The sequence below is a fragment of the Sciurus carolinensis genome, chromosome 3 (genome assembly GCF_902686445.1).
Source record: "Sciurus carolinensis chromosome 3, mSciCar1.2, whole genome shotgun sequence".
Taxonomy (NCBI): Eukaryota; Metazoa; Chordata; class Mammalia; order Rodentia; family Sciuridae; genus Sciurus; species Sciurus carolinensis.
In genome coordinates this window covers 41131192-41148880 of record NC_062215.1, presented here as the reverse complement: position 1 = coordinate 41148880, position 17689 = coordinate 41131192, and the positions used below count along the sequence as shown (strand labels likewise).

Sequence of the window (17689 nt, the reverse complement as noted above, 5' to 3'; positions counted from 1 at the left end):
AAGAGCTCCACTCAGCGGCACTCAGGGTGTGAGTACCTGGTCTACACGGGGAGACAGGGGACCGAGGGAGGGATTTGTGTGGATTCGGGGCTCACAGTCAAAGGAAAGAGGCTGCTGATTAAGCTCTACTGAGGAGGAAACCATCAAAAGGGGAAGGTCCCAGGGTCTGAGAATAGGGGATCATGTCTCAGGTATGGAGAAATCTGGTCTGGGCCCCGAGTCTGGGGAAACCAGTGGAGAGTTCTTCAGGATCTGAGAGGGACTGTGTGGGGCGACAGGTCTGGGGAAGAAGAACCCAGGTTAGAGGAAAGCCAGACACGGCGGGGCTTCCGGATCCCCAGGATTCAAGTCTAGACAGTGTTCAGGGTCTGCCAGGAACCGGTCACCACAGGCTCTGGGTCCGAGGGGCAGCTCAGGTCTGGGGCTCGTAGAGTGTGAGACACCGGCTGAGCAGGTCCCGGGTGGGAGGCGCCCGGTGTAGGAGGCCCCAGCGGCGAGGGCCTGGTCCGCGGCTGCGGGCTCGAGGAGCCGAGGGCAGGCACGGCCCGTGAGCGCCGCGAGGAGGCCCTCGGGCCCCGGTCGGCCCGGCGCTCACCTGCAGCACCACCTCTACGTCGTACGAGTTCCCCTTGCTCTTCTGGTGGCCGCGGAACTTGGAGCCGCTGTAGAGCAAGCTGGTGGCCACGCCGGGCTGCTGGGTGTTGATGGGCGGCGGCGGGATGAGCGAGGCCGCGGAGGCGGCCGAGGCACCGGCCGGCGGGGGACACTCGGTGCGGACCGGCATCGCGGGGTCCCCCGGAGCCAGGGCTGGGGGGAGGGGGAGAGGAACCGCCGCCGCCGCGCGGGAGCCGAGGAGGGTGGCGGGGAGGGAGGGGCTGGGGCACGCACGCGCGGGGTGGGGGCGGGAGGGGCACCACCCGCCCGCTGCCTGCGGACCAAGCTCTTGGGCCGGCACCGGGACCCCGGGACCTGCGAGCAGGGCCTCCCTGTCCTGAGCTGGGTCCCCCTCCCCACTTGCCCTCGCACACACACTACCCCTTCCGATTGGCTCAGGAGCGCCGAGGGGGCGGGAGTAGGCTCACGCGGCGCTTCCACTCATTGGCGAGCGGAGAAAACACGTGGCGAGGTGCGCGAGCTACTTTCTGGGACTTGTAGTCTTCTTCCCGAGGCACGGCGTGAGCGGGGCGGGGCAAAGGCGCGTTTGTGATGCTGATTGACTGGGGGTGTGCGCCAGGGGCGCGCGGCGGCGACGGCGCGCCGTAGGTGTCATGTGAAAGATGGCGGCGTCCAGGGGAGGCTGAGGGCTCTGGGAACGTGGTGAAAGGTTTCCGTACAGCCCCAGCGGCTAGCGTCCGAAGGATTCTTTCTCTGTTTTCTGCCCTCTGGCTTCGCTGCACGCGTCCTCCCAGGTCCTACGGCGCGATGTGGAGGAGCTGCCTTCGGCTGCGAGGCCGAGGGCATTGCCTCCTGAACCGGTCCCCGAGTGATCCCACCATCTCTGTGAGTCAGGGGCCAGGTCCCCAGCCCCAGGCCCGGGCCTACGCTCCCCCGACAGGTGAGACCAGGACTTTACTTTTTGGCCAGTGGCCAAGTCGGGATAAGCCGAACAGGTCTTCAGCCGAGGAGTGTGGGGTGATTGAGGCAGGGCTCAAGCCCACGAGGTTATTCAGGCCAATCAGATCCGGCTGTAGATGGGAAAAGGTAGAGACCACCCGAGTATATGCAGGGCAGTCAGGTCAGAGATGGTGATTGACATTTGGCCCGTGTGACTGTTCTCAGAGTTTATGGCTTTCCTCTCTTTAATAAGTTGTCTTCCTTGTTTTCCATCAGGGAAATTTGGGCTCTGGACCAGAACTTCCAAGATCACAGAGCAGACTCTGCGCTTTGTGTAGGGCAAAGGCTGGACTGTACTTTGTGTCCCTAGCGCAGATGGATCCATCCCATGCATTTTCCCTGCAGTTTCTAGGTCCTCTGTCCTAGCACCCTGCCACAACCCCTGCTTTTTCTCTGGAGCCTTCTCTCTTAAGTGGGAGTTGACACCGTGCCTCCTTTGTCCTACCTGTGACTGTGGCAAGGCCTAGAAGAAGGTAGTGGCTCTTTCATTGCTGCAGGAGAGAGGGACTAGGGTAAGAGGAGTGACTGAAAAGTAGTAATACACTACTCTTCCACCACTCCAAAGACATACAAAAATCTCACAAGTGGTAAAGCCTTTGTAGAACACAAAGTAGTAATACAATGAAAAGTAGTAATACACTCCTTCCATTTGATTAGTTTTTCTGGGTTGGGGGCGGAGGCACAATGGTCTTGAGACAGATGTGATATCCACCTGAATGATGTTCACTGTCAAATGCAAAGGTTACATTATCTTGACAACACAGTGACATATACTCTGATAAGGGAATTACAAAGAAGTGGTGAGAACACATAGAAGAACCTCCTCCCATTTGGGGATGTTCAGGGGCTAGAGAGGGCCTTGAGTGAAGAGCATTTAAGCTGGGCATTGATCTGTGAGTTCAGTGAAGAGGAGGAGGAAGAGTGTTGGGTGTCTACAGCATATCCAGAGGTGACAGCAGGGTGTAAGAGAATAATACTAATACTAATACTGCCTGCTTTAGGAAATTCAGAACTTCACAGGCAGTTTGGCATTGTGACAGGATTCATCAGGGGTTTAGAGCTGGTTTAGGCATGTAACTACTTCGTTTTTTTTTTTTTTTTTTTTTTTTCCAGTGAGTTGAAGCTGTAGTTGCCTGTGGGGATCCTTCTATCCATAACTTTATACAAATGGGGAAAGAGGTTGAATGCAGTAGGAAGCTGAGGTTTCATCTATCCTTAAGTGAAGGATCTGGAGGTGGGCCATACACAACCAGTAAAGAGGAAGAAGGGTGTGGTGGCATGCATCTCTAGTCCCAACTACCTCAAAGGCTGAAGTGGGAGGATCACCTGAGCCCAGGAGTTCAAGGCCAGCCTGGGCAACATAGTGAGGCCCCATGTCAAAAAAAAAAAAAGTAAAGGAAAAAAAGAGGAAAAAGGAAGGGCATCCCAGGAGGCACAACACAACAAAGAGTATAATCAGATGTTTACTAAGTTGGCAAAAGCAAAGAGTTAATTTAGGTGAGTGGATGCTTATTTTCCAATATGGTAGCACTTGATCTACCATCTTCTTTTCTTTTGTACTAGAAGCTTCCTAGTTTATAGTTTAGGATCTTGGAATCCTAAACCTACGTGTTGTAGGTTGTCAAATGTGAAAGCAAATAGGAATGTATGCATGAGGCACAGTAAGAGGGGTACATAAATCAGGCCTTGTGTTCTACAAAGGCTTTACCACTTGTGAGATTTTTGTATGTCTTTGGAGTGGTGGAAGAGTAAACCCAAGTGGGTCCTTTTTGATGAAGACTGCAGTTGGCAAGGTGATTGAATGTGGCACATTAGGAATGTTTATGCCACTGAAAGTTGTTGAAAAGAGAGGAAGGGTTTAAACAAGGGTCACTGAGGCATCGGAGGAGGAGATGGTGCAGCAAGGAGACCTCTGTGAGGATGTTGTGGCCGAGTTTGTACCAGTTTGTCAGAGGTCTGGTGACTACCTGGAGGGAGAGGTGTTCTGGAGAAGCAGCCTATCTAGCTCATGTAAACACCCAATGATGTCAAGTCTGGAAGACTTGCCTCTACCTTATAAGTTGTTTTATCATTGAACAAGACCAGTGTTTGAGTCTCTACCACTTCATAGGCATTCCTACCCTGTCATTTGCATAGGGTGGGTGATGTAGTTTAAGGGAGATTTGTAGTCTAGATCAGAGGTCCAGGCTGCCACCTATTTTGTCAATAAAGTTTTATTGGAATATAGCCACATTTTTTTTCCTTTACATCTTGTTTATGGCAGCTTTCACTACCGTGACAGAGCTAAGTTGCAAGAGAGACTGTATGGTCTGCATAGCCTAGAATTTTGTCTGGCTCTTTGTAAAAAATGTTTAACAACCTCTGCTGTATTGAAGAGCAATTTGGAAAATGGTACATATATACATTTGGTCAGAAGACTATTTTAACAGCTATATGGAAATATAATTCACCCACCATATAGTCATTCATTTAGTGTAAATTCAGTAGTTTTTAGTGTATTCATGGAGTGTCAACCATTTCCACAATTTTAGAACATTTTTATCACACTCAAAAGAAGTCTGCCTTTACTCCTTTCATTCCCCTAGCCCTAGGCAACCACTATTTTACTTCCTTCCTTTATAGATTTCCCTGTTTTGACATTTCACATAAATAGAATGTAGTCTTGTTTAACTGACTTTTTTCACTTGGCATGCTTAAAAAAAGGCTTATCTGTGTCATATCATGTATCACTATTCCATTCTTTTTTATTGCCAAATAACATTCAGGTATACCACGTTTGTATACAGGTATACCACATTTTATTCATCCGTTCATTCATTGATGGACATGTAGATTGCTTCCATCCTTTGATTGTTACGAATAATGCTACTGTAAACATTTATGTACAAGATTTTGTGTAAGTTTTTATTTCTCATAGGTATATACCTAAGAGTAGAATTGCTAGGTAAAATGGTAACCCTAACTTTTTTAGGACCTGCTAGATTATTTTACATCTCCAATAACAGGATTCCAATTTCTCCACATCCTTGCCAACACTTGTTATTGTATATATTTTTGATTATAGCCATCCTAAAAGTATGAAGTGATTTCAGTATATATTTCCCCGATGACTAATGAGATCAAATTTTTTCATGTACTTGTCCATTTATGTATTTTCTTCAAAGAATATCCATTCAAATCCTTTGGGCATTTTTATTTTTATTTTCTTTAATATATATTTTTAGTTGTAGATGGACACAATACCTTTATTTTATTTATTTTTATGTGGTGCTGAGACTTGAACCCAGTGCCTTGCACATGCTAGGCAAGTGCTCTACCACTGAACCACAATCTCAGCCCCTCCTTTGGTGATTTTTAATTCGGTTATTTATCTCTTGTTATTGTGTTGAAGGATTTCTTTATACATTTGGACTGAAGAATTTTGATACCTGAAAACAGCTGCTTGGAACTGCTTGGAGGGAGGGATGTCTGGATTTAGAATTTTAGTTTAAGGCTTAAGGCCCGCCAGGTGGCACTGCTTTAAAAGGTAAAGATGTTGCCTCAGCTCTGAGACCGGTACTTCCTCTTCTTGGTGCACTGTGGGAGTTGTAGTTCCAGAGGCTTTGAATATTTCTGAAGGAAAAGCCAGCCTGGAAATTGTGACTGGTAGATCACTTACTGATTCATAAAGACTAAGACAAGAGGATTGTAGGGGGGAAGCGATGCAGAAAACTGCTTGTTTCTTTATATGGATTGAAGCAACTTTACAGGAAAAAGGAACCCAAAAGGACATTAATTTCCCATTTAGCACTTTTCACATGGGCAGGTTTTAAAAGTTATTCTCTGCTTATCTAGCCTATTTTCCTGTGGCCATCTCTTTAAATTCAGCACTTTTTCATTTTCTTTGCATCTACATAGTGCACAAAGCTGTCTATGAAAAAGCACTATGTATGTTTTTACCACAGACATTCTATAAAGGGACCCTTTCATACTCAATGTAGATCCCAGTTCTGCAGGAGCCTACAAAACTTTGCTGTTTCTATTGTTTTTAAAGGTAGTATTCCTGTTGATGTCAGCTAAACTGTATTCACTGAAAATTTGGAAGCTTCCTAGGCTCCCAGTGATCTCATGATTTGTCTTATGTGAACCATAAGAGCCTTCATCTTTTTGACAGTAAGGACTCATGAATCCCACCAAATAAATTGTCCAGATCACATTCTTCTTTGCCTGTGTGATCTCCTTAGTTGGCTCTCTTTGTCCTCCTTACTGTGACCTACATGTCCCCCTGTTTCTGAAGGTTGACCCTCATCACCCTCTCTGGGCATCTCTGACCATTCTCTGCTGGACAGCTCCAGTCTTCTGCTGATCATCTTTTTAGTTCTCCAAAACTCTGCTATCCTGAAGCTCTGCACCTTCACACAAGTTTTTTCTAATTTTGGAAACTACTTCCACACATATCCTCCCCAAATGAATCAATCAATGAGATTTAGTAATTCCTGCTGCTTCTTTGGGTCACAGATGAAATCTGACTGCTTGGAGATGTTCCTGCAGCCCAGGATAAGATAAGGCTTCCTCGGTTTGTGTTTCTGTCATCCCATGTACTCTCATCACTCGATCATTTGCCTGGTTTAGTGTCTCCCACTAGACGGTAAGAGCCTTAAGGGTACATCCCATCCCAGGACTGTCACACATCCTGGACTGTGATCAGTATTCACTGAAGTGTACTCCAAGACTGAAATTTGCCCCTCTGAGTGTCAGTTCTTTATTCAGAAGCACCCCCATCTAAAACATAATCACACATGTGCCTGTCTTCAAATCTGAGGACCAGGAACCTTTGGGCTCCTTTTACCCTTCTTCCATCTCTTTTACTGCATGGTTTTCTCCCATTTTGAAAGGAAAGTTTGGTCTTTCCTTCCCTGCCCTTCTATTCATCCTGCTCCCTTCCAGTTTTTTCTTATTCAGATACAGCAAAGTTGGACAGCTGAGCAGAATAAAACACTTTCTTCATGTGAAACTCAGATGCCCCAGCAGTTTTTGGAGGTTCAACCCTGTTCTGTCAGCTTCTACCTCAGTTCACTTCTCTAGTGCTAGTCTCAGGCCCATTTCCCAGGCCTGCGCTGGGCAGTGTGTTTGTGTGCTCACTGGTATGTGGCACTGTCAGCTGGCACTTACTGCTTACTTGGGAAAAGTCCTTCCCAGTGTTGAGTCAGAGCATTGCCCAGCCAGGGCATCAGAAAACACAAGGGATATAGCCTAGATACCTTAATCCAGACCCAAGAAAGGAAAGGAGGCCTCAGACATGTCTGACCTACAAATTGGATAAGACCAGATGCCAGATAAAATAGGGAAATTTAAAAGCTCTAGGGTGATGAAAACCTTTTTTGGTGCCAAATGTGTGATAGAATCAGTGTTATGATTTCAGATGAGGGTGGTAAATTGTGCCAGATCACCTTGGCAGCCTGATCTGATCAACCATTTTTTGTTTAACTCCACAAAGACAAGGATTTTTATCTGTTAGTCATTATTATATCCCAAGTGCCTAGAATAGTATCTGACACATAGTGGGCATAGTTTTCTGGGAAAAACTTTGGACTTTAGTTTGCTAGTAAGTTAAACCATGGAAATGCAAATTTGATACTTCTGTATTTAAGGATTAATGATGGCAAATGAGATATATGGAAATAACTGATATGATGTGGAAAACCTAAAAAAATATGTTTAGAGTAAAACCAGATGCCCTCTTTCCATTACCCTTTCCCCCTACCATGCACACATACCAGGTTTTCCAGAATTTTCATAGTCTAAAGAAAACATAGGGCACAGATTTTCCCCATTCTTGGAGGAAATGTTTAAAGTTCCTGTTGAATACACAAGCAAGCTGGTTAATTAGGTTAATTAATTGGAGAGGGAGGATGGGAAATGCTCCTGGGAGCTTTACTTTCTGCCTGTGTGCCACACACACATGCACACGTGCACACATTCTGGCTTCTCACTTATTCTTAGAGGCATCAGAATCTTATCTAAAATGGGTCTCTGGCTTTAGACACCAACTTCAGATTTGGGTGTATTATGCTGTGGCCCCAGAAGAGTGGGTTGGGGTGGTGAGCATACTTGTTATTAAAGCAGAAGTGGTTAGAAATCTTGTCAGGTCACACAGTCTGCAGCTCCAAGAATCCCCTGATCAGACTTGCCCTTGGGTTTGGAGACTGGCAGAGGCATGACCAGCATGTCCTCTTTCTCCCTCATCCCTGGAGAGCAGATGCTCCCCTCCCCCCAGCTTTAATCAGAAGCCGTTGATTACACCAAAGAGTAGGGCAGACCTTGAATGGAGATATGAAAATCAAGGCAATCAATCAGCATTAACAGTAATGGTGCAAGCTGGTCTTACAGTCCTATGAGCCCGCTTGACGTTATTTTAAATGCCTTTCTGAAAAAAAATCTTTCTTACAGAAAGGAAGAGGTTTTATCAGAATGTCAGCATCACACAAGGTGAAGGTGAGTCTGAAATTTTGACTGCCTCCTTTTTTTTTTTTTTTTTTTTTTTTTTTGTGAATGGTTGGAAACATTTTTCATCTCCAGCTGGTTCAGTGGTGAGATTATCCTTGGCACTTTTGTCAGATATGTTTCTGTAAGGGACTCAGAGTTGTCTTTGTATCAATTCAAACGGCTAAATATAGGAATGGTCACCCGATTCCACTTCACAATCCCTGAGAGTGTTTCATTTGATCTTTCAAGGTGGCTTTGAGATAAATCTGGACCACAGGAAGCTGAAAACTCCCCAAGCCAAGCTCTTTACTGTCCCCAGTGAGGCCTTGGCCATTGCGGTGGCCACTGAATGGGACTCCCAGCAGGATACCATCAAGTTCTACACAATGCACCTGGTAACAAGTTCACAACACAAACTTACACCCTGACACCTGCTAGGGGCTTCCTAGGCTACTTGGCAAAATTTAGACCCCTTTTCAAGTTGTGACATGGCCCTGGGGATAGGTCTTTGTTGGCCTGGGCTGCAGCCACATTCACCTCTTCTCAGTCATTGCATAGGCCAACCTCTTTCCCTTTCCAGCTTGTGCAACTGCAGTTCCCTCTGCTTGGAACACCATGCTGGGTGGCCAGTTCCTCCTCTATTCAGGACAGATGTCACCTTTGCTGACTGTCCAGCTGGCCATTTATTACAGTAGCTGGCCATTTGTTTCATCAGCACTTAGTGTGCAATGACCTGCTTTATGTTTGCATGTTTATTGTCTACCTTTTCCACTGCATGTCTGCAGGAGCTATGTCTGTTTTATCAACAGCTCCAACAGGAAGTTTAGATGATACCCAATAATATTGGTTGGGTGCAGGAGTCAACCAGGTAGGTAGGTAAGGTGAGGAAGATTCCCTTGTAGAGATAACCCCGATCCATACACAGGTGGCTCACTGAGGTACTAGGATGGCAGAGGAGGGAAGGGGATCTGCCAGACTTATTAGTTTCAGCCTCTGTAGTCCCCACATTGTGACCTTGGGCACCATCTGTAAAAGATGAGTGATAGAAGAACCACCTTAGAGTTGTGGCCTGGATTAGGATGAGATGACACATAGAAAACCCTTAGCATGGTCCCTGAAACAGGGTGGACACTCAGTCAGTATGAGTTAGTTGCTCTCATCTTGGTCATTGGTATGCATCACCTTGACATACAAATCCAGGGAGCTTCCCTGCAACATCACAGCCCTCTGAGGTAGCACCTGCTCCATGTCTATCTGATGAAATTTGGGCTACAAATGAATAGTTTGAGTAACCTAAGAAAACTCTTGTTGGTAAGGCAAATCTGGCATAATAATTTTGATCCCAGTTTGGATTTTTTTTCTTTCTAAGGTGTTAAGGGGGCCAGCTGGTAAAGGCTTTGAGTTCCCTGACTACTTAAGATCTCTTATTTATTGAATCTGAGGATGTATTTCATCTCTCGGTCTCAGTTTTCACATCTCTGAAATAGGTCTAATAGTATCCATTCCAAATTGTGGTTGTGAGGATTAAGTTAAATATGGCAGAGCTTGAAAGTAAAGAGCAGAACACCTTGGGAGACATTCCCTAATCCAGGGCTATGAGAGTCCCATGAGTCCTATGAGCATACACAGAGCTTTATGCATGAATCCTGGCTCTTGGACACTCTCAGTGAATATGCTGCTGCCAGGGCTCTGAAAACACTTGGGGTTGAGAGCTGTGCTGTGGTGCTATTTTGTTCTTACCCTGCCAGATCAGATGCAATGTCCTCAGGAGAGCCGGGCTTTTGCCTGGGACTGGCAAGTGGTGATGGGGCACTTTTTGCTTTTGATTCAGACCACATTGTGCAACACATCCTTGGACAACCCAACCCAGCGCAACAAGGATCAGCTGATCCAGGCAGCTGTGAAGTTTCTGGACACTGACACCCTCTGGTAATTGACATTTAGATGAGCAGTCCTCTTGGCTCATGCAAGTCCCCTGGGCTGTTTTGCCTCATTTGCCCAGAGAGTTCTTGGTAGAAGAGGCAGGTCCTTTCCTGTATCCTCACAAGGTGGACAGGTTCCCTGACATTGGCCCCTAGCTGCTCTGCAGATCCTTAAGAGAAAGACTTCTCAGGCTACTGAAACACGGGATGCTCCTTGGGTTGGGGTGGTTGAGGAGGGGGGGTGTATTCAGCTCTTACAGGTACCAGCACCACAGGGCTCACTTGCCAGTCCCCAGCAGGGTCTCTGATCCTGATTTGTGCCCACTGGCTTTCCTGTCATTACAGATGGTGATAGTCAGGATATAACCTCCTCTTGTTCTCAGTGCTCCCCTTGTGTCTGTGTTCTTTGGCTAACTGGCCAGTGATATTTTCCTAGTTGTGCTTGGGATCACTTGTTTGCAGGGAGCAGAATGCATTCAACTTAGCTCAGGGGAAAATGTATTTCTTGCCAGGTGTGGTGGCACACACCTGTAATCCCAGTGTCTTGGGAGACTGAGGCAGGCAGTTTGAGACCAGCCTCAGCAACTTAGTGAGACCCTGCCTCAAAATTTTTAAAAATAAAAAGAGCTAGAGGGGCTGGGGATATAGCTCAGTTGGTAGAGTGCTTGCCTCACAAGCACAAGGCCCTGGGTTCAATCCCCAGCACCACAAATTAAAACAAAACAAAAAAAGAGCTAGAGATGTAACTTAGTGGTAAAGTGCCCCTGGGTTCAATCCTCAGTTCCTCCAAAAGTGGGGGAGGGTTCTTGAAAATTGTACAGGGGTCCTGACAAGAATGAAGGAAGGTCAGACCACCAGGGTTAACAGCTTGAGAATCCTAGATGCCAGAGCTCCTCCCACCTCCTCCCTGCTGGTTGTGGGTCTGGTAGAAGCAGGAAAGTCCATCTACTCATCTGCTCCTCCCAGCAAACAGCCCAACTCCTTCACACACTCATGACTCTTTGCTTCCCTCTGCTTACATGAGACTGTGACTTGCCATAGTGCCTCCTGGGGTTCCTGTCCCATGAGGCTTTGCAGCTCAGCTCCCCTCACTGACTCATCTCTGCATCTCTTGGTTTAAACAAGTGTCACAGCCTGACTTCTAGGTTGGTCTTCTCTGGTCAAGTGTCCAAGCCAAGAGGTGGGTGGGCTCCTGTGGTCCTGTGACCAATGGCATGATGTCTTGGAAGGGGGAAGGCAGGGATACTGTTATTGAGTTGTTGGCATGGTGTTCATATCCAGTGGCTGTGGATCCCAGATTGCAATTATTAGGTTGCATCTGTTTTCCAGTAGCACTAATGTGGCAAGCTTGGACTTGTCAAATATCTGGGAGTATTTAGGGCAGTGGTTCACAAACTCAAGCTTAAATTAGAATCCCCTAGAAGATTTGTTAAAATGTAGATGACTGGGCCCCACCCCCAAAGGTTCTGATTTCAATAGATTTGGGAAGCAGCCTGAGAATGTGCCTTGCTAACATGTACCTAGGTAAGGCCGATGCTGCTGGTCTTAAGGCCACACTGTGAAAGCCACTGCTTTGGGGGATAAGACTTGGAGCACCGGATTGGTGCTGGGAACGGTTTTGCTGTTGTCCTGTGTTCTTCCTTTTCTATCGCTGAATGAAGGAATTGTACTGTTTTATTAATGAAGGTGATTTTTACAATGAATTAGCTACAGGGTGGAAGAGCCAGAGACATTAGTGGAACTTCAAAAGAATGAATGGGATCCAATCATAGAATGGGCTGAAAAAAGGTAAGATGTACACCCCCACTGAAAACATTGAGTGGACCCAGTGTTGGGCAGTATGCTGGCAGGGGTTACTAGGTACCCAGTGCCCTTAGCTAGTCAGCTTTCTGAGTTCAGAGTGCCCTTGGAATTCAGCTCCCCTTATATGTCTGGGGATAGGGTTCCCTTGGAAAAATATGTTTCTCAAATTAATTTTAGCTACCATGCACTGAGCACCTACTACCAGGCACATTGTATCCCATAGGGGCAACTCTGGGTCCTCAGGAAGCACCAGAGACCCCCTTCCTCCAGCAAGTCAGACCAGCAGTGTTGTTTTGAGTCTCAGCGCTGCCACTATCAGCTTTGACTTTGGGCAAATAAGTTGATCTCTCTGAACTTCAATATTCTTGTCTGTAAATGGGGCCAATCATTCCTACTTTAGCATCCTTCATAGCAAACAGTAAATGCAATTACTATACTATTAAATAAAACCACAAACAGTTGTTATACATGGAGAAAACAGGGTAGTTTTCTACAAAATTATAGGTAACATCCTGTGGATGTATGGTTTCTAGGAATTGATGATACCCAATATTTTTCCTTGACAGGAAGACTTTTTTGAGTACAAAATTGAATAGAGTTTGATATGGGGGCAAAATAAATTCCATTTCATTCCAAGAGAAATGTGGAAGGGCTGGTATCCATGGCACTGCCTCATCTACATATTTTGTAAACTCACCTGGAGTATTTTTTTGGTGAGGTCCATCAGTCTGTCCTATTCATCTACTACATGTTTCCTGAGTGCTCACAGTAGGTTTTAAAGGGAAAGCCAGAACCAGGATTCTACAGGAGCAGATAAAATGTAACAGTTATAATACCTTATAAGAAATGTTGACAGTACAATGCCATTTTGGAATCTAAATGAACTACAACACTAATTTAGGTGCCTGGAGATCTTTGCAATGGTACAGAATCATCAAGTGTTTGTGGCAGTTAAGATATCCAGTCCTTAATAGTTCATAGAAAAATCTGGCCATTTCCTACATTCAGTTTGTATTATTAGAAATTTCAGCATGGATATTTTTTAAACAACAAAAAAATCCAATGATATATGAAAGAATTACAAAAATTATTTTTACCCCATTATGTATGTTTTTCCTATGTTCTAAATAGTTATGATTTATGTGTGTGAGTGTGTTGCTGGAACCCGGCCCTCATTCATGCTAGGTGCTGCCTCTACCATTGAGCCACACCTCAGCCTGTTGGTGATTATGCATCTGAGCATGCATCTTCCTGACCCAGAAATCACAGGTGAAGATCAGTGCCTTAAATACTCAATAGGAAAAAAATGTTGAGTGATTTATACAAATATTATTTTAAGGAAAACACTATTTAAAAGAAATCTTTTATGGCCTCAAACGTGAAAAAGTTTTTTAAAAGATTTAAAGAGCAGGTTACCTACACTTTTGATGAAGATTCTAGGCAAGTGAGTTAGCATTTCCTGTGAACTCCTTTTCACAGGAATCAGCAATGAACTTTCATTTAGGGTAATTTCTCGTTCCTCTGGATTTGCTTTTGAGGGTTAGAAAATTAGACCAGAAGGCCATGTAGGGGAAATTGTTTCCAGAATCCTCAAGACTAGCCCCTTGACCACGTGTCCTGAAAGGATATACACATACTCAGTAGTTTGCTTCCAGTTCAAAACTAGGCTGCTCTTGGGACACAGCATGCCAGGATATCCTGCAGCCTTTTCCTTTCAGATATGGCATGGAGATTGGCTCCTCCACCAGCATAATGGGACCCAACATCCCTGCGAAGACGAGGGAGGTGCTCATCAGCCACCTAGCATCTTACAACATGTGGGCCTTACAAGGTATGCACTGAGATCTGTGGACCTAGGGGGCAGGTGTGATGCAGGTAATGCCAGCCCTTTAACTCAGCTCTAGGCTCATACCTCCCAGCAGAAAGTAGGATTTCTTTTTTCCAACAGAATCCTCAAGTTCACATCTTATTGACCTAACCTGGGTCAGATGCCCATCTGTGAACCAGTCACTGGGCAAGGGTTTGGGGGAGATACACTGACTAGCAAGGATCAGGTCATGTTCTCACCCAGGGAAGAGCAAAGGTGGGTCACCCCAGGGAAAGCCAGAAGAGTGGGCTCAACCACAGGTGAGCCCTGGGTCAATCTCCCACTCCTGCCACCTTTTCTCCACTTACTCCTATTCTCTGTGAGGGGCATAGGGACCCACAGGAGTTAGGCTGTAGCAACTGCCCTGTTTTGCATCCTGATTGGCTTGTGTCCCTGCAGGGATTGAATTTGTAGTGGCCCAGCTCAAGTCCATGGTGCTGACGTTGGGTCTGATTGACCTACACCTGACTGTGGAGCAGGCTGTGCTGCTGTCACGCCTGGAGGAGGAATACCAGGTGAGGTGCCACACCTTGGGTCCCCACCTCACCCCTTCCTAATTCACACCAACCTTATGGGGGGTGTGGCCAACCTATCTGAATTTTTTTCTCCCTATAGTAGAGGGGATTGAATCCACAGGACGGGTACTTTGCCTACTGAGCTACATCCCCAACCTGCCTCCTCCTTTTCCTCCTCCTCCTCCCCCTCCTCCCCCTCCTCCCCTTCCTCCCCCCTCCTCCTCCCCTCCTCCTCCTCCTTTCCTCCTCCTCCTCCTCCTCCTTCTTCTTCTTCTTCTTCTTCTTCTTCCTCTTCTTTCTTCTTTCTTCCTCTTCCTCTTCTTCCTCTTCCTCTTCTTCTTTCTTCTTTCTTCTCTCTCCTTCTTCCTCTTCCTCTTCTTCTTCTTTTTCACTACTGAGCTACATGCCCAACCAGCCCCCTCTTCTTCTTCTTTTTTTTTTTTTGAGATAGGAGCTCGCTAAGTTGCCCAGACTGTCCTTAAACTTGCAATCCTCCTGCCTCAGCCTCCTGAGTAGCTGGGATTACAGGCATCTGAAATATTTTTATGTAAACTTTGGCTTTATTATTTTCATGTACATACAGAAATCAAAACTAAGGGCCAGTGAAAGTATTATCAGGGCTGGAGTTATGGCTCAGTGGTAGAGCACTTGCCTACCATGCTCAAGGCCCTGAGTTTCATCCCCTACACCACAATAAAGAAAAATTTTTTAAAAAGTTGAAAATGTTCAGCACTCCCTTCATCCCCTCACTTCCCCTTCTCATTAGTCAGATTAGGTGGAGCTGACTTAGCCTCATTCCACATATGGGGAAACTGAGGCACTAGGTCACACCTGGCAAATGTTTAAACTGGCATTTGAAGCCAAGACGGAGTGACTATAGGACCAAGACCTCAGCTCTCACTCTGTACTTGAAAGTTCATATGCCTTGATATGCCCTGCAGAGCAGGCCCTGTTGAAATGACTGAGGACCTGTTTGTGCTCTTAAGTCAGTGAACCAATTACACCTTGACATTTCATCTGGCCAACAAAGGAGTGTGGGGGTAGCCACTATTTGTACACAAGTTTTCATTTAATGGGCTTAGAATTAAGGTTTTGCTGTACTGTTGTATACATTTTTTAACTCTGAAAATTATGGTGGTCCTTGTATTCTTTTTGTTCTTGATGTTATTCCTCAAACCTCAGGTTAATTGCTATCATGAGTTGGGTTCCTAGTGTGATAAAAACCTTTTTGGAATGTTTAGTCTTCTGCTCGGATAAATGCCAGGGATAAAGCCTGTTTCTGTATAGCAGAGGAGCCTATCCATTCTCTACATGTCAGAATCAATTTCACGGGAAGGAGGTGACCTGTGGGAATTGTGGGACTGCTGGGGAGCCAGAAAACCTGGCTTCCTGTCTGGGCTCTGCTTTTGACCATGGGACCCAAGCCAGCCTATCGTCCTCTGAATTTTGCAATCCTGCATAACCAGGATTATGGATGTGATGGTATAAATTGAAGGTAAAATGCCCTTCAGCTACTGTGTTACAGTTGTGCAAACTGAGATTGGGCAGCCCGAAATGAGGATAGCTTGTGTTGAGTGGCAGATTCTGCCAGGAAGGAGCCAGCAGGCTCAGGTTGGAGTCACACTGATGTCTGGACAGCCACAGTGTGCCCAGAGGTCCCTCCCTCTTTTCAGAGACTTGGAGAGCATGTACAGAGCAGAGGCCTCAGCAGTACAGAGCTCACCCAGGAGTCAGACTGAAGCCATGTATGGCCTTGCTTGATTTATTTATCCCACCCACATTGAGGGTACTTGTAGCCCTGCATGGCAACACAGCTCATAGAGGATGACAGTTTGAGTGCTTGCCTAGCCTGGGTTTGATCTCCAGCACCACACACACCAAAAGAAGTATTGGGGGCAGGATGACAGTTTGCAGGCCACCTCACACAAACCTCCTAGTAAGAAGTGTGGAATAAGGGATAGCACACAGGTCAGGCTACTTCTGCGGGACATGTGTGGTTTGGTGCAGCCACTGGCCCTAGGACTGGATGTACTAATCCCAGACCACCCACACTCCAGAGAGAACAGGGCCTGCCCTGGCCACCTGGGTGTTCTTTTTTATCCATACTGGGGACTAAACTGAGGAGTACTCTGCTATATCCCCACCCCTTTTTCATTTCATTCTGCAATAGGGTCTCACTGAGTTGTCCAAACTACCCTTGATCTTATTATGATCTTCCTGCCTAAGCCTCCATAGTTATTGAAATTACAGGCATGTGCCACCACACCTGGCTTACCTAGGTGTTCTTACCCCATTCATCTCACTTGTTTTGGTAAGATCAGAGCCTGCTGCCTTCAGCCCAGAGATGGGATTGAAATGTGGCTTAGGTCAGAAGGCTACAATGTCTGTCCATTTGCCCAGCACTTGTCTTGTCCTCCCCTCAGATCCAGAAATGGGGCAACATTGAGTGGGCCCATGATTATGAGCTGCAGGAACTGAGGGCCCGCACTGCTGCTGGCACCCTCTTCGTCCACCTCTGCTCCGAGAGTACCACAGTCAAGCACAAGCTCCTGCAGGAGTGAGCCCTGGGCTACTGGATGGCGTCTGCCACATCCACATTTCCCCCAGCCTGGGACTTCCTGGACCACACCTGCAGGGCTCCCCTGGCCTTTGGGGATTAGTCTTGCTCAGCATCATCCTGAGATGTCTCCGAGATACAGTGGATGTCCAAAGGTCTGCCTGGTTGCAAACCAGGGGCCCGTGACCCGGCCAGCGGTGAGTGAGGAGGATGAATTGTACAAAAGACTTTCTCTTGACCCTGATTTTATTAAAAATTTCTCCACCCTGGAAATGTGTCAAGCCCCATTTTCATCTGTGCCTCTACATTTCTCCATTCTCGTTTTGTCTGGGTTTTGTCACCAAGGTTGAACAGCTTATCTCCCATGGCACATTTTGATATCTGCTGCCCATGGTCAGGAGCCTCATGCTGGGAAACAATCATGTCACCAACAGACAACTCTATTTGTGTGTTCAGTCCTCAGCCTGAAGACTTCCCCCACCTCATTCTCATCAAACAATCTTTTGAAAGCGAGTCCTTCTTGGTCTAAACTGGTTGTTTCCACTTGTTCCTACTGTTCTAGAAAAAAAAGATTTAGTCTTAAAAATGGAAAGTATAGGTGGTTTCTGGGTTAAAAGCCTGGCGGGTCTGGCAAAGTCACCTGACATGCACTGCTTAATTTCTATCTGGAATATCCCCCAAAGGCCCATGCATTAAAAACTTGTTCCCCAGAGTGGCACTATTGGGAGTCAGTAGAACCTTTAAGAGATGAGGCCGAGAGGGAGGTCTTTACGTTATTGGGGATGTGCCCTTGAGGGGGACAATGGTACCCCAGCACCTTTTGCTTTCTGGCCACAAGGTAGCAGTTTTGCTCTACTGTGTACTCCTGCAATGATGTGCTGCCTCACCACAGGCCCCAAATCAATAAGGCCAACTAATCATGGACTGGATCCTCTGAAACTGTGAA

At 46.4% G+C, this 17689-nt stretch overlaps 2 protein-coding genes across 3 annotated transcripts in view; one reads left to right on the top strand and one right to left on the bottom strand.

Moving 5' to 3' along the window:
- The window catches only part of Gid4 (GID complex subunit 4 homolog), a 23557-nt gene extending 22524 nt beyond the window's left edge, over positions 1-1033 (bottom strand). The window contains exon 1 of the mRNA XM_047544837.1: positions 596-1033. Within this exon, the coding sequence (XP_047400793.1) occupies positions 596-784 (189 nt within the window). The 5' untranslated portion in view covers positions 785-1033. The remainder of the gene's footprint in view (positions 1-595) is intronic.
- Atpaf2 (ATP synthase mitochondrial F1 complex assembly factor 2) lies at positions 555-17689 on the top strand. Of its 2 annotated transcripts, none has more exons than XM_047544836.1 (8): positions 555-770; positions 8044-8088; positions 8329-8474; positions 9911-10008; positions 11709-11789; positions 13523-13635; positions 14071-14186; positions 16610-17689. In XM_047544836.1, the coding sequence occupies exons 3-8, from the start codon at positions 8466-8468 to the stop codon at positions 16745-16747; spliced, it is 555 nt and encodes a 184-aa protein (XP_047400792.1). In that variant the 5' UTR covers positions 555-770; positions 8044-8088; positions 8329-8465; the 3' UTR covers positions 16748-17689. The 2 variants fall into 2 exon arrangements, with proteins under 2 accessions (XP_047400792.1, XP_047400791.1); XM_047544835.1 differs by lacking the exon at positions 555-770 and adding an exon at positions 1260-1555 and having other exon boundaries at positions 16610-17685.